At 35.4% G+C, this 16,444-nt stretch overlaps 2 protein-coding genes across 3 annotated transcripts in view; one reads left to right on the top strand and one right to left on the bottom strand.

Moving 5' to 3' along the window:
- The window catches only part of LOC146403204 (uncharacterized), a 732,844-nt gene that overhangs the window by 354,095 nt on the left and 362,305 nt on the right, over window positions 1–16,444 (bottom strand). The window lies entirely within an intron of this gene.
- On the top strand, window positions 8,992–9,930 carry LOC100151915 (olfactory receptor 6C75-like). The gene has a single exon (XM_084957846.1). It carries the CDS (start codon window positions 8,992–8,994, stop codon window positions 9,928–9,930), a length of 939 nt encoding a protein of 312 aa, XP_084813972.1.

Here is a 16,444-nt window from a genome sequence, read left to right as displayed (position 1 = left end):
GTTGTAATTGAACTAACTACTTTTATTGCTCCTCTGTTGACCCCCTTCATTTACACCTTGAGAAACCAGCAAGAAAAACAAGCTTTCAATGACCCAATCAAAAGAATCACCTTCTCCAAGAAGAAAAGGAATGCCAAAATTGATGATTCAAGTTTTCATACATTAGCATCTCAAAGCATGTATCATTAAGTTACTAAAATTATTTGTTCTTTCCTAATCTGAAATCCATTCAAATTAAATTTCTAAGACTGGAAACCATAAACCTCCTAAAAGAAAACAAAGGCAAAACAGTCTTTGACTTAAATCCTAGCAATATTCTTTTTTGCATCCATCTTTTAAAGCAATGGAAGGAAAAGCAAAATAAACAAATGAGATCTAATTAGACTTAAAAGTGTTATACATCAAAGAAAACCATCAACAAAACAAAAAGACAACCTACTTGGGAGAAAATATTTGTAAGGACATGACTGATATGGTGTTAATATCCAAAATATATAAACAGCTCACAAAGTCGAACATCAAAAAATAACCCAATTAAAAAAAATGTGCAGAAGACCTGAATAGACATTTTCCTAGGAAGACATACAGATGGCCAACAGGCAAATGAAAAGATGATCACCATCATTAATTATCAGAGCTGAAAATCAAACCACAATGATATATCACTTCACATCTGTCAGAATGGCTATCATCAAAAAGACTACTCCAGGAGTTCCCGTCGTGGCTCAGTGGTTAATGAATCCAACTAGGAACCATGAGGTTGTGGGTTTGATCCCTGGCCTCGCTCAGTGGGTCAAAGACCTGGGGTTTCCATGAGCTGTGGTGTAGGTCACAGACGCGGCTTGGATCCCACGTTGCTGTGGCTCTGGCGTGGGCCGTTGGCTACAGCTTCGATGAGATCCCTAGCCTGGGAACTTCCATAAGCCGTGGGAGTGGCCCTAGAAAAAGCAAAAAGACAAAAAGACCAAAAAAAAAAAAAAAAAGACCACTCCAGATAAAACCATAATTCAAGAAGATACATGCACCCCTGTGTTCAGAGCAACACTATTTACAATAGCCAAGCCATGGAAACAACCTAAATAAATGTCCATCGACAGAGGAAAATTTACCCGAAAGGCAACCAAAACAGCAATTCATGGAAATTACATAGAGATCATGCAGACTTCAACTATAATGCTGAAATTATTTAAACCACAAGTTTCCTAAATGAAAACAGTAAAAGTTTTGCTCAAAAGGTATAAGAAGTTGTAAAGAAAAAAAGAGAAAACTGGTAATTGAGTTTTAGGGATGAATGTGATTATTGATTATGCAAAAAGCATAGAGAAACCCGAAGCAAGTATTGAATCTTCAATCCCCCTCTTCCTTGCTATACAATAGCAGCCTCCTTCTACTTGGAATATATATGAAAGTCCTCACCTGAGGCAAGTGCATTGGAAGATAATACTTAGTTTCCTTAAAATCTGCCCTCACTTCAAGCCATGGCTTTTATAACAATACCTAGAACCAGGTCTCAACTTGGCCTTTCTAGGAAAGCAGTTTTCGTTTTACAGAAGGGAAATAATTATTCACCAAAAAAGCTAACATGTACTGCAGGAGTCAAGATAACATATTTAAGAATGGATTGTGAAGGTGCTAGAGTTGAGTGAGGGTTAAGCAAAATGCTGAATAAGGGAGAAAGTATTGATATATCTTAGCATCCTGGCAAAAACACCCAGAGCAAGGATTGCTATATCCTCAGTCCTTGAAGTTTGGACACACCGGAGCTTGCAGGAAATGAACTACAACAGCTTTACATCATGTTTTAAAATGGTGCAAAAAGTCTCAAAGACTTAGGAATGCTAGACTGGCTTTACTAACTAAAACCAGAGAACACACCAGCTGTGAGAAGCCAAAGGAAATTCCCTTCACAAAGCAAGTAAGTAGTGTTCTGGTAGAGACAACACCAGCATCTCTGGGAACTCAGTAGTGACTGTTCTTTGCAGACCAAGGATTTTGGTAAGAGAGCCTGTTCTTTACGAATGGCAAGATTCAGAGTGCCAGAGACCAGCCAACAACATTTAACTGTCAAGAGCAAAGTGGACTCCATCTTCCTAATTTTGTTTACCATGGAATGGTAATCCAGGGTCATTGTCTTGCAGGTGTCCATGGCAACATCTAATAGCATAAGACTGACATGGGCAGAAAAGAAGGTATTTTTGATCTATATAATCAAGAAGGTTCAAGAAAGCTGAGGGAAGCCATCTCAATGGAAATTCAGTCTCTAACTCAATTTCATACCTGAGCCAGTTTCCAACTACCAAATCTATCATGTCTTCTTGAGGAAGGATGCTGCAAAGCCACAGAAAATATAGACAAATTTATCAGTCCTTCCCCAAAGAGGTGTGATCACTTAGCAGAGTAATTTTAGACCTAAAAAAAAAGGGACTCCCAAATTCTTTCAAGTTCTGTTGAAATTGACTTTTCAGTTCTATTGGAACTGATTCTAACACCACAGAAAACAAATGTCCCTATAGCTTGTGTGTTTGGAGGCCAAGTGATGAAATCTTGTCTAATCATTTTGCAGTGGATCCAAAGGATTTACAGTTCCACCTAGTAATTACTTCTGTGGTTGCTGCATATCTAAAAATCAAAATGGACACATTAGTAACTACCAGAATAATTACTTGATCTACACATACAAGTCCATGCATGCAAATATACAATTATCTCAAATCAAAAGTTTAGTTAAAATAGAAATAAATTGAGAGTTTCTTGGTGGTGCAGCAGCTTAGGGATCTTGTGTTGTCAATGCTGTGACTCAGGTCACTGCTGTAGCAGGCATTCCATCCTTGGCCTGGAGACCTCTGAATTTCATATATATACATGTAATTGTGGGTTGGGAGGGATGTCTGGCCCTAAGGACATTCTGAGAAAAAGACAAATGAAAGCATGAATGGAAAACAAAAATAAAATTTCCAGCGGTTGCAAAGACATTCTTTAAAGTTATTGCAGCTTCAACTACAATTAAATTTGCAACCTGGAGTTCCTGTTGTGGTTCAGCAAGTTAAGAACCCGACTGGTATCCATGATGATGGGGTTTGATTCCTGGCCTCATTCATTGGGTTAAGGATCCTGCATTGCTGCAAGCTGTGGTGTAGGTCGTGGATGCAACTCAGATCTGGCATTACTCTGGCTATGGTGTAGGCTGGCTATGGTGTATGACTCCTAGCCTGGGAACAATCATATGCCACAGGAGTGGCTCTGAAAAGCAAGTAATAATAATAATAATAATAATAATAACATTAGTAGTAGTAATAATAATAATAATGATAAGAATAAAATAAATTTGCAACTTAACCAGGTACCTTATGCTAAGGTAAGGGAACTCTTTGCAAAGACTGGGACTCTGAGACATGAAACAAATGTTTAGATAGACACGGATGAAGCTTGAAACAAGCAATGAATACATGATATTTCTTCCACAGAAGGAGATATTTCAGTCATAGCCCACATCCAAAAACAGGTAGGAGTATCACTCAGCTGCATTTAGAAGAAAACACAAATAGCTATTGTTTCAACACATTAGAAATTAGTTTTTCATCTCATGGAGAAGTCTGAAGGTAGGCTAACAGTCATTTGGAATCCAGAGTCCTCTTACATTTCTTATCTTCCATTAGCCTCTGTTTCACAGTCCTAAGTTACCCCATGGTCCTAGGTGGTTGCCAGAGGTCTAGACATTGTGTCCACATTGCAGTAAACAAGGAGAAATGGAAAAGGGGAAAAAAGCACATCCCAGTTCTGACCTCATCTTAAAAGCCTTTTCAGAAATACACTTGATACATCAGCTCTTATATCATTGGCCATAATCTTAGTCATATGGTCATACAAACTGTAAGGGGGCTGGGTAGTATTATATCTGGGTACTTTACACCCTTAGTAAAATTGGGGTTCAGTTGCTATAAATATGGAAAATACTGGGCAGGAGAAGCTAACTTTGTCACAGCAGCTCATCAAGATATTCTTCATAATTTTATACGAAAGGTAAAAAGGCATCTCTTTTTCCCCACCCATTTCATCTGCCATGGAAACTTTTCAATCACTCTCTGCGAAAAGTGGGATAACAGAGAGATGTGATGTGACTTGGCTAGTCACTGGAAGAAACCTCAGTAGAGGAGCACCTAGTGGACTGAGGAAGAGGGCAGTGGACTGAGGAAGAGGGCAGTGGAAGAGGGCAGGACTTCCTTCTTTGTCATGATTGAAATACATTTGAAATCATGACAAAGAAGAAAGTCCTGCCATTGGTGACAATGTGAATTGACCTTGAGGGCATTATGGTAAGTGAAATGAGTCAGAAAAAGACAAATACCTTATGAGATCACATATACATGGAATCTGAAAAAGCCAAATTCATGGAAAAGGAGAGTAGAATGGTAGCAAGGGAGATGGAAGAAATAAACTGAAGAAATAACTGAAATTTTGCATTATCAGTTAGACAAATTTCAGTTATCAAACAAATAAGTTCTGAGGATCTCAGGATAGTTCCTATAATTAATAATAGTGTATAATACTAAAAGTTGCTAAAAGAATAACATCTTAAATGATCCCACCACCAAAAAAGAATGGTAATTATGTGACGTGATGGATGTGTTAGCTAATGCTAAGGTTATAACCATTTTGCAATTTATAAATGTATCAAATAAATATGTTGTACAACTTAAACTTACATGATTTTATGTGTCAATTATATCTCAATAAAGCTGGAAAAAATAAAACCTGAGAAAGAACAAAGCAACTCACTACCATCTCCTGCCACCCTCTTGCCCTCCCCTTGGATATCAAAATTTGTTCAGAAAAAAAAGATTAAAATATCTTTCAATTTGATTTTCTGAAATGTAGCAAATACTGATATTTCAAAGAAAATCTCTCTTTCTTTTTATGATTGAGTGATATTCCATTGTATATGTATACCACATATCCTTTATTCATCTCTTGATAGACACTTAGGTTGCCTCCAGGTCTTGGCTATTGTAAATAATGCTGCTATGAACATTGGGGTGCCTGTGTCTTTTCAAATTAATGCTTTCCTTTTCTTCAGACAAATACCAAGAAGTGGAATTGCTGGATTGTATGATAATTCTAATTTTAGTTTATTGAGGCATCTCCGTGCCGTTTTCCATAATGGCTACACCACTTCACATTCCCAGCAACAGTGTACTAGGGTTCCCTTTTCTCCATATCCTCACCAAGGTTTATTTGTGGTCTTTTGGATTATGGCTCTTCCTATAGATGCAAAGTGATTCTCATTGTGGAAGGACCTGGATGGTTTTATGCTGAGTGAAATAGGTCAGGCAGAGAAAGGCAATACTATATATTATCGCTTATATGTGAAATCTATAAAATGAAACAAATGAATGGCTATAACAAAAGAGAAACAGACTCACAGATATAGAAAACAAACTAGAGGTTATCAGTGGTGAGAGGGAATGGGGGAGGGGCAGGATAGGGATATCCAGCCCTTGCCAGCTCTATTAAGGTATGTCAGTGGGATTATGCTGCATTTCTTTTCCACTTTAGGAGTTTTCTGTTTCTTTCAAATATAGCAAGTCCATGGTTGGAACATCCTTTCTTCTAATAGTTTTCACATACTTGGGAGAAATACCTGAAAGTTATGAATGTCTTACTGTCATTTCTCGAGCCACTGGAAGTGCCCTATGCTACTTTAAACTCCTTGATATAATTCTCACATCATCATTTAGGCTTATTTTCTTTCAGTAACGTTTCTTTGGGGTCTTAAGCACTGGTCTCCTTGGGTTGGGTCTTATATACTGAGGCAACTGATCCCCAAATTAATTAGCTTGGCGAAGACCACAATTCATGATAAATCAGTAACTTGTCAACCTTCTCACCAAGGACTTTTGAAGGGAAAAATTTTGTTCAATATGGCAAATTTAATGGAATTTTATACCCTTACACTGAAATATTAAAGTTAATCTTTGAACAGTAATGTGAATGTGATCCTGACCCACCGTTTGCTCTTCATCACTGTTTTACAGATTTTTAATAACCTCAATTCTCTGTAAGTATACTGACCTTTCACATTCTATTACAGCATGCTGTACAAGTCAGTTTTATTACACATAATCCATGTCTTCTGTTCATAAACCCCAGGGGAAAGTTTTCCTTTGTGCTGTTTTTCTTCTTTTTTCTTTTCTCAATGAGTCCCTTAAGTATGCAATTAAAAAAGCAATAAAAGAAAGCTTACTTTTCACAGTGCAAAATCAACTATGAAATATCTCCCTACTTGGAGGATATGCTAACACTCCATCAGATAGCCCTGAATTTTTTTCTACTTCCATTTCCAAATGCAAAGAATATAAGAATGTATTGTATCAATAAAGCCTATGATGCCATTTGTATATATTCACAGTAAATGCTAGATAACTTATCTTACCTGAGATAGAACAAAATAAAGAAGTTTCTATGGCCCAAGTCTAGAATGTTGGCCTAAGTTCAAACTTACATAAAGAGTGAGGTGGGAGGTGAAAATTTTAGAGAAGCACAGAGCACAATCCACATTTTTGCATTGAAGTGAAACTTAAAAGTAATTTCTCATTCCATTTCTTCCTGATATACTGTCTAGATTTGAGTACACTCAAAATTCATTACTAGCATTTTTTTTCTCCCTTTCACATCCTAGAAGAAAATACAGGAACTAAGGTAAGTGCTTTGGAGTTTGGATCTTCTATTTTTAATTGTAAATTAAGGTAATTTTGTGGAAATCAAAGGCAGATATTTATAAGCAGCTTGATTTTTTTTTCTGGTTAATGGTTTTACATCTTTTTTTGTATAAATGTATAAAATGCATAAAGGGTTCCTATTCATGAAATACATCTAAATCTGTTCATTGCTTTTTCTGATTGATTGTTTACATTTAACATAGATTGGATACATTGAAAAAAAATAGAAGACTAATAAAATCTATCAAAAGACAGAAAGCTTCTCTTTGGTCATAACTTTGCCACATTTTAATTATCAATCTCTTTTCACCTGGTTATATCTTCCTAGAGATATATTTGCCATTCATTAATAAATAAATAGAAGTTATCAAGATTCTGGTTATGGAAGAATAGATGCAAGAAGGAATTCATTGCTTTCATTTGGTGGCCAATAAACACAAAGCAGCTTTAGACACATACACTGTCTTTAATTATTCTAAGTCTTTTTAAATTTGATTCTGGAAATCACTGGGATATTCAGATAAACCCTCTGGACCAGGTCAAATTTTATTTTTTTAATCAAACTAGGAGAAAACTATTAAGGAAGCAATGTGTAATTGTCCTCAGCTGGCATAAATTTTGCCATGGGAAAAGGAAATAAAACAAAATGATATAAAAATTTTAGGTCTATGATAGGTTTCAGAAAACAACTGAAGAGTTGACCATATTGAGAAAAAGAGTCACCAGCAATTCAGTTTCACAGATAAAAAAAGATAATTTTAAAAAACAGAAAATGCTTTTTTTTTTTTACTTATTTGTGTTTTGGGTTTTTTTATGTTTCTTAGGAATCATGTTAATGGTGAACTCCATATGGAAGAAGCCAAAGTCAAATGCAATCTGGCTAACAAAACATTCTGAAAACAAAGAAAAGTCTTGATATAGGTCTTACAAATAATGCAGCTGATTTCAAAATTATGTTAAGGGAATTGAAAACTGCTATTGAAAATGTGGTTGCAAGACTATGTCTGTTTCCAAATGTATAGCAGGATTTCTCCCTTTTATTTATATTTATGTTCTATATTTTTATTTGTAAAATCTATTAACTATCATAATTGCATTCCTAAAAGTAAAACCTTGGTAAATAGATATCTTTCTTCATTTTGCAGAGAGAATTTTATCTTTATGTCAAGATTAGAAAAATTACCTATGAACTCTCTTAGATGCTGTGACTATGTTTTATGAATTTTAAGTCCAGTCTGCAATTTTCTGATTTGGCACCCACCTGAGATGGATTTTGAATTATGTTCTTGTCGTTGCCATTCTTGAAGCAGTAATATATATGGTAGTGAGTCTTAAACATATTGTGTGTCATTTGCCTTTATTAAAAAAAAAAAAAAAAAAAAAAAAACCTGGAGTTCCCGTCATTGGTGCAGCAGAAATGAATTCGATTAGGAACCATGGGGTTGCAGGTTCAATCCCTAGCCTTATTCAGTGGGTTAAGGATCCGGCATTGCCATGAGCTGTGGTGTAGGTCGCAGATGCGGTTCGGATCTGGCATTGCTGTGGCTCTGGCATAGGCCGGCAGCAACAGCTCCAATTAGACCCCTAGCCTGGGAATCTCCATATGCTGCGGGTGCGACCCTAAAATGACAAAAGACAAAAAACAAAAAACAAAACAAAACAAAAAACCCTTATATGTCCCCTCCTCCTCATCATTTCCATAGAACTTAAGGGCGTTCACAAACATTCTGAAATCTATCCATGTGCTCAAGGCCCAGATCTTACAGTCTGTATTTGGTATGATAAAGTTAAAAAAGAGCAAAGATGTAGAACATACAAGGCTTTAAGTTCAATTTTGAGCTAAATTAATAATGCAGTACTTCTCCATTTTGCTATGAACTTGAAAAGTTTGTAGAAATACAAATGCCTAGAACTCACCCAGGGGATTCAAATGGATTATATCGGTTGTGTCATGGGTATTTATGTTTAAAGATTCACCAGCTTTCTGATAGAATGCTGGCACGTAGATATAATACCCCAAACAAAGTCTTTAATCTGAGCCTCAGTTTTCTTCTCCACAAGGTGGGGATGGTAATACTCTATTCAAAGAGAGTCTTTGGAGATATTAATAAGAAACTTCATGTGCATCTCCAAACAGTTCCTAGCACATTGTCGGTGATCAACAAATGTTAGCTTCTCTCTTGTCTTTTTCGTTCTTTCTGATTGATTCTAATAGTTAATCCTGACCATTATTTTTTTTTAACTCTTCTTGTCTACTTTAGACCATAAGTGAGAAATGAGGAATCATTCAGTGCAGACAGAGTTCGTCCTTTTGGGTCTGACTGATGACCCTGTGTGGCAAATTGTAATTTTTCTCTCTCTATCTGTTACCTACATGTTGAGTGTGACTGGAAACTTAACCATCATTATTCTCACTCTGCTGGATTCCCACCTTAAGACACCAATGTACTTCTTCCTACGCAATTTCTCCTTTTTAGAAATCTCCTTCACAACCTCTTGTATTCCAAGGTTCCTGAAGAGCCTTGTGACAAAGGATCGGACTATTTCCTACATGAGTTGTATGGCTCAGTTATTTTTCTATTTCTTTTTGGGAGTAACTGAATTTTACCTTCTGGCTGCCATGTCCTATGACCGTTATGCAGCTATATGTAGACCTCTACATTATACCACTATTATGAGCAGCAAAGTTTGCTACCAACTTGTACTCAGCTCCTGGGCAACTGGATTCCTGCTCATCTTTCCTCCAGTGATCTTGGTCCTCAAGTTGGAATTCTGTGATTCAAATGTCATTGATCATTTTATTTGTGACTCTTCTCCCATCCTACAGATCTCTTGTTCAGATACACATTTCCTAGAGCTCATGTCTTTTCTCCTGGCTGTGGTGACACTGATGGTCACATTGACATTAGTGATTCTCTCCTATGGCTCTATCATCAAGACAATTCTCAAATTCCCTTCTGCTCAGCAGAGGACCAAAGCCTTTTCTACCTGTTCTTCCCACATGATTGTAGTTTCCATTTCTTATGGAAGCTGCATCTTCATGTACATAAAACCATCAGCAAATGACAGAGTGACTCTAAGCAAAGGGGTAGCTGTGCTCCACACCTCCGTTGCCCCTCTATTGAATCCCTTCATTTATACCCTAAGGAACCAGCAAGTGAAACAGGCCTTTAAGGACATGGTCCAAAAATTTTTATTTGGTTCAAACAAATGAGAAAATTCTAAAAAGTATGAAGGAAAAAAATGAATTAAAATGTTCCCCCTTTAATCTTGTTTTAGAATGTCATCTTCTGCACATATTTTTAGACTTATTAGCATAATATAATCTAACATAAAATTATATAATAATAAAATTATCTTATATAATCTAAAATTTGTGTGATACAAATGTTTTCAATAAGGCTCTATATGAGCTTGTGTGTTAGATGCCATTTTAAAAATGCTTTAAGAGGTTTGATTTCCAAATCTAGACTCTGATCACAATTTTCCAAAGGATTCTACTGAACAGAAGCAGCCTCATTTCCATAGCTGTATAGTCCAAGCAGAAAGATGTACACAGAACTAAATGCATAGCACCTGAAATGATGACTTTTCATTGAAAAATCGTTGGGAACATCATTTGCTTTGCAATAGCTGTCACCTTATGAACAGACAGAACCAGGACAAAAAAAAATTTATTCTGGTTTTCTTCAATCTAACTTAGAGACCACAACAACAAGAGAACAAATCTAAATATAAAAGTTTATGAGACTTTGCTATGCAAATAGTTGGATACCTTTTTGGAACTTGGCATGTAAACAGAATGTTTGTATGCGGAATCATATTTTTAGGAAAAAAAATGACCATTTGACAGAAACCACAAAATCAATTATATAGTAAAAAAAAAGTTCAGTTACATTACACATAACATTATGCTCTGAAAATGTTTTGCATTTATTTTTAATGTGTTAGCAGATTGTACAAATTAAGAATTTGGAGATATAGTTTATAATAATTTAGTTTACGAAATACTTTTTTATTCAGTTAGACAATAAATTACAGTCCTTGTTTATGCGATAAGAAAAAAAGTAATCAAATTCTATATGACCACAAATGAAAATATTTTAATTAAAATTCTAAGTTTTTTAATTTATTAAACAGATATCATCTATAGATGCCTGTGAGTTGAATTACAATGTAAGAAATTACTTCATTGCCTTACTTCAAAGCCTAAAGTATGTTTTGCTTCTTCCACAGAATCTTCCCAGTTGAATAAAGCTATTTTCTCTATCTAAAACATTCCTATTTAGAATGTAATACTTATTTTCCCATATAATACTAAATTGCACTTTAATAGTCTAGTCTAGTTCGCTGAGCACATGGTGATGTTACTGGTAATGATCGCAATACAGGCTAAATCTCAGCAAGGTCAGTGAAGTCAGTAGAATTTTTTTTCTTTCTATTAACCAAGTTGATTTTAAAGTAAACTATTGCTATACCTTATAAAAAAAAAAGTGTAAATACCTGAGTTAAAATTCCATAAGACAAACAGTGAGTTTTGCAACTCATTGAAGGAACAATCAAATGAATGCCAGAAGTCAAATTCCAAGTCTCTGACAGAGATAAGTTTTTGAATTTTCTCTAAAATCCAGCTGAGAACTGGCTTGCCATATATATACCAACTTACTTTTTCACCCTTATTATGTGTTATAATATAATCTTTCTCCTTTATATTTCTTTGGAATTTTGAATTGGTTTACAGGAGTATCTGAGAATAGGGAAAAAAATGTTTCCCAGATTTATTCAATTCAGTAAGTTGGAAAACTTATTATGTGAAATTTAACAGATTTGGCTCTATTAATAGAACAAAAATGAATGTACATATGATGATGAGTTTGAAAAAATATTTCACACTATAACTCTATATTTTAGTCAATAATAAAGATAAGATGCAAAATATTTCTCAAGAATCTACAGATTTAACATATAAAATGCCTGTCAAAATTAAAGCTTTAAACTTGAAGGCTGTGGACAAAGAATGCCACCTGGCATTTAAGTAAACAAGAGATGTTGCAGTCATCAAGCCATCAGCCATTGCAGCCCTCCCATAGGATAAAAATGCATGTCAATGGAATAGGCTAAATAAGCCCAGATTCTTGCATCTTCCCACATATAGAAAAGCACTAAAATCAGTAACTTGAGATGTCTGCTGTTGCAACTAGCAGTCATTTTTTGATTACTGAACAAAAAACTACATGTCTTTTTTTTCTATTTTCCAGCAAAAAAATACTGGCTCCTCCCTTACCTATTTGGACAGTTCCTTAGAGCTATCTGAGAGCCTGCATCCTGACTTTATAGGCCTTAGTAAGGCCACCAAATAAAGCATAAATCTCAACTTTTAGGTTGTGGCTTTTTTTTTTTTTCAGTCAACAGTGTTTTTCTAACTGGTTATTCTGAGAAAAAATAGCCAACATACTTAGCTAATGCCTAAAATTATTCCAAGATTGATTACTAAAATCATGAGACTAGAGAAAGATGCCTAGAATTGTCATGAGACTAGAATTGAAAGACGCTAGAGATTAAGACACAATTTGATTTTTAAAAATAGCTGTCCAAGGTCTCTGTTTAAAACTAGGAAGGTTAGGACAAATTCACATTTTGTAGCAAGTAAACCTGCATGTTGGACTGTCAACTAAACAGATATAGTAACAGTGAGGGCAGTGTTATTATGTAAGATACAAGGAAGTATGTACACTCTAGTATTGAGTCCAAGATCACCCTGTATTTGCAGTCAAACAGGTGCTGATTCTGCAAAGTAAAATGTGATATAGACACTATATATATATATAACTGAGCAGGAGACTCAGGGGATCCCTCCCCCATGTCCTCTGCCTGCCTCTGATTTGTAGAAAAGCTGTAATCTTCCAGGTATCCCCTGAGTCACAGAAGCCTGGCTCAGGAATTAATGATTGAAAGGATGTGAACATATAGTAATCCAATTCAAAGTTGGTCCAGGAAAAGTGGTAAGAATTTAAACAGGAAATCAGCCATATGGCAGTCACAAAATCTTTACCTCTTCCCTGAAGAATAAAAATGTTGTAATTAACGTAGAAACCAAAGGTGATGTGAACTTCGTTTGGATTTGATCCACACAACTAAGTGAACAAACAGAAACAGAAAACAAAGCATCTTTATGTAAACCAGGGAAATATGAAGACACTCTGAATAGGAGAGTCTATTACAATTTGTTGATAATATTGATATGTGGGACAATGGCTTGATGGTGGTGTGTAAAAGACAATTTTCTTTTCAGTTCGATACACTTACTGATAAACTTGTGAGTGAAATAAAATGAATGCTGTAAGGTAAAATGATACTCAAAAATAAAAGAGCAGAGCTTGATAGAGAACAATAATTTTAATAAATTAATCATTATGGAATCTAGACAATGGGTACCTGTCTGTTCATTACATCTGGTCTCCTGCTGTGAATGTTTAAAAATGACATTTGAAAATGGCTTAAAAATTTGGATGACTGAATAATTTTCTAGCAAATGTACCTGCTAGTCGAGACTGAGATAACATCACTGCTCACGGCTGGTGCCCTGTGAACAGGCACTGTCTTCTTCCCTCCATCTGCACTGATTCATCTCTAGGGCTGAGGCAGAAGTGTCTGGTTCCTAACATGGCAGGTAAATTTGGCCAGTTTAAGAAAACTCTCTCATCTTAACCATATTCTTCGATCTACATTAATCAAGAATGAAACAACTATTTAGACTTATTTGACTCCTGTGCCTAGTTCTCAATTTGTTCTGAACTCATACTGAGGAATGTGTGATTAAATAATACCAATCAACAGCCTTGTTATCCTTTAGAAAACTAATATGGATACGATGTACATGTTTGACTAAGCTGTGAGCACCGAGGATAAAGCAGGCTTGTGTGAAAAATGATTTTGCCCCTTTGGTTAAAGAAGTCAGAGGATTTCCCATTGTGGCTCAGTGGGTTAAGAATCCAACAAGTATCCATGAGAATATGTGCTCAATCCCTGGCCTCACTCAATGGGTTAAAGGATCCAGTGTTGCCATGATATGTAGTGCAGATCTCAGATGTGGCCTGCATCTGGTGTTGCTGTGGCTGTGGTGTTGGCCAGAAGCTGCCATTCTGATTTGTACACTAGCCTGGAAACTTCTATATGTTGCACGTGCAGCTCTAAGGGGGAAAAAAAATCAGAGAAGCTAAATATTTTAGAAATCTGAAATTAAACTACAGCCATAAGCACAAGGTTAGGATACCTGCCCACATGCTTTCTTTCTGGTTGAAATCTGGAATGCCACCGAATATTTTTGGTCAGATGGGGACTGTACTTGGAAGGCCACCCTCAAGCACTGTTAAGATTTTGAGAAATTCCTGGAGAGCTTTCTAGTGTCTTGATGGACTCACAGTAGACATCTGTGTCATAGGAGAACAGATGATTAGCACCAAAAAAAGTGCCTGAAGGCAGACTTTTCTCAGTGAGCTTGAAGGTCCAAATTACAAGGCCATTTTTATTTTTTTTCCTATTTTATTTTTTTACTTTATTTTTCACTTTCACTTGCTCTTTAATTCTGAGTATTGGTAATCTTATTTTTTTAATATAATCACAGTTTTATTGTATATTATTCAATTATAATTAATACCATTTATTATCATAGTATTAATAATATATGTGTATAAAGGCATTACATTTTAATTTTATCTTTGTAGTTGCTTTATGATATGCAGCTTGCTTAATTTTAGGACTAGATGGGTTTTTTGGTTTTGTTTTTGTTTTTTCAGGCCACACCTGTGGCAATTGGAAGTTCCCAGGCTAGGGGTCAAATCAGAGTGGCAGCTGCTGGCCTATGCCACAGCCACAGAAATGCAGGACTTGAGCCGCATCTGCAACCTAAGCTACAGCTTGCCATTAAACCTACTGAGCGAGGCCAGGATTAGAACCTACACCCTCGTGGATACTGGTCGGATTCTCAACCCGATGAGCCACAACAGGAACTGTGGTACAAGGAGGTATTTCTTGGGCTGTTCCTGGAAATACTCGTGATGTCTCTGGAGAAGCACATACATTTAGCTGAACAAACTTTTCCTTTCAAAATCAATAAAATGAATCTTGGATCCTACTTATGCTACTTGTTAGCAATAGTTCATTTTTCTAAACTTTTATTTCTCTACACTTTTTTAATGGACTTTTATGACTATAAATCACTTTTAGGGTAATTTTCAGGTTAATTATTATTATGACTTTTCATAACTTTTGACTTTTAATCTATTTCAACTTAAATTTAAGGAAATTTAAAAATAAACATTTTAACAGGACAGATACTGTTACCATACCTTCCTTTCTTCTTTTGTTCACAGATTAATGTCATGCATTAACTTTTTTATTTTTGATCTTCATATAAAAATTCTCATTTGCATTATCAGAAGCATCAAACATCATATTTTTGTATGATTGGGTCACTTTGTTATACAGCAAAAAGTGACAGAACATTGTGAATCAGCTGTACTTTAATACAAAAAATTTAAAATTATCAAACTTCATGTTTAAAGATTATCTATTATATAACTAATATTTGTCTGAATGTCAAGCATAAAACATCCTAGAACTTGGCATATAAGATAGACTTCTCTAAGCTATTTACTATATTAAAGTAGAATAAGGATAAGTAAGCAACCATGAAATTAAGTGATATGAGAGCAGCAGATAAGTAATAACACAAATGTGGATGAGTAGGATTAATCCAGGCTTTCTGGTAGTGTTGGTAGAAGAGGATTAAGACAAGGACAGCAAGAGAGTCCCTGTGGAATGTCATTTAAACTGGAGGACCCTGAGATTGGGTGTTTGAAATAAGTGGAAAATTCTTGCCTACCAGGGCCATGGTATGATCAGGAGCCTCAAGTAAGAGAGCAATGACAAAGGAAGTTTAAATATGCTGGCCTATAGAAGTTCAAGTTGGTGAAGAATTTAACAACTAATTAAGTGTCAATTTTTCTTTGAGAACTATCACTGGGTGAAAATTTGAAATGACTATAGTTTTCATTTTCAAGAAGGAAATCATTTCATATTTGCAAATGATAAAACCAACAAGGAATTAATTTCCAAAAGGTACAAAGAGCCTATACAGCTCAAAAAAAAAAAAAAAAATTGAAAAAGAGGCAGAAGATCTAAATAGACTCTTCTCCAAAGAAGACACAGATGATCAACAGGCACATGAAAAGATGCTTAATATCACTAATTACTAGAGAAATAAAAATCAAAACTGGAATGAGGTGTTACCTCACACTAGTCAAAATGGCCATCATGAAAAAAAGTCTACAAAAAATAAATGTTACAGAGGGTATGGAGAAAAGGGAACCCTCCTACACACTTGGTGGGAATGCAAATTGGTATAGGCACTGTGGAAAACAGTACAGACATTCCTTAAAAAACTAAATATAGAGCTACCATATGAGCCAGCAATCCCACTTCTGGCCATATATATCAAAAATAGGAAAACTCTAATTCAAAAGGATATATGCAACCCAATATTCATTGCAGCACTATTCACAATAGCCAAGACATGGAAACAACCTAAATGTCCATTGACAGATGTATGGATAAAGAAGGTGTGATACACATATGTAATGGAATATTACTTATCCATAAAAAAGAATGAAAATATGCCATTTGCAGCAACATTGATGGACCTAGAGATTATCATACTAAGTGAAATA

Source organism: Sus scrofa, chromosome 5 (genome assembly GCF_054392235.1).
Source record: "Sus scrofa isolate SSC_HxYL_T2T_F1_AM1 chromosome 5, Sscrofa_HxYL_maternal_Yorkshire_Landrace_v2.0, whole genome shotgun sequence".
Taxonomy (NCBI): Eukaryota; Metazoa; Chordata; class Mammalia; order Artiodactyla; family Suidae; genus Sus; species Sus scrofa.
This window is presented reverse-complemented; position numbering and strand designations above follow the sequence as displayed.

Coding starts and splice junctions, on each gene's coding strand:
- LOC100151915 (XM_084957846.1), top strand. CDS start 8,992: ATGAGGAATCATTCAGTGCAGACAGAGTTCGTCCTTTTGGGTCTGACT.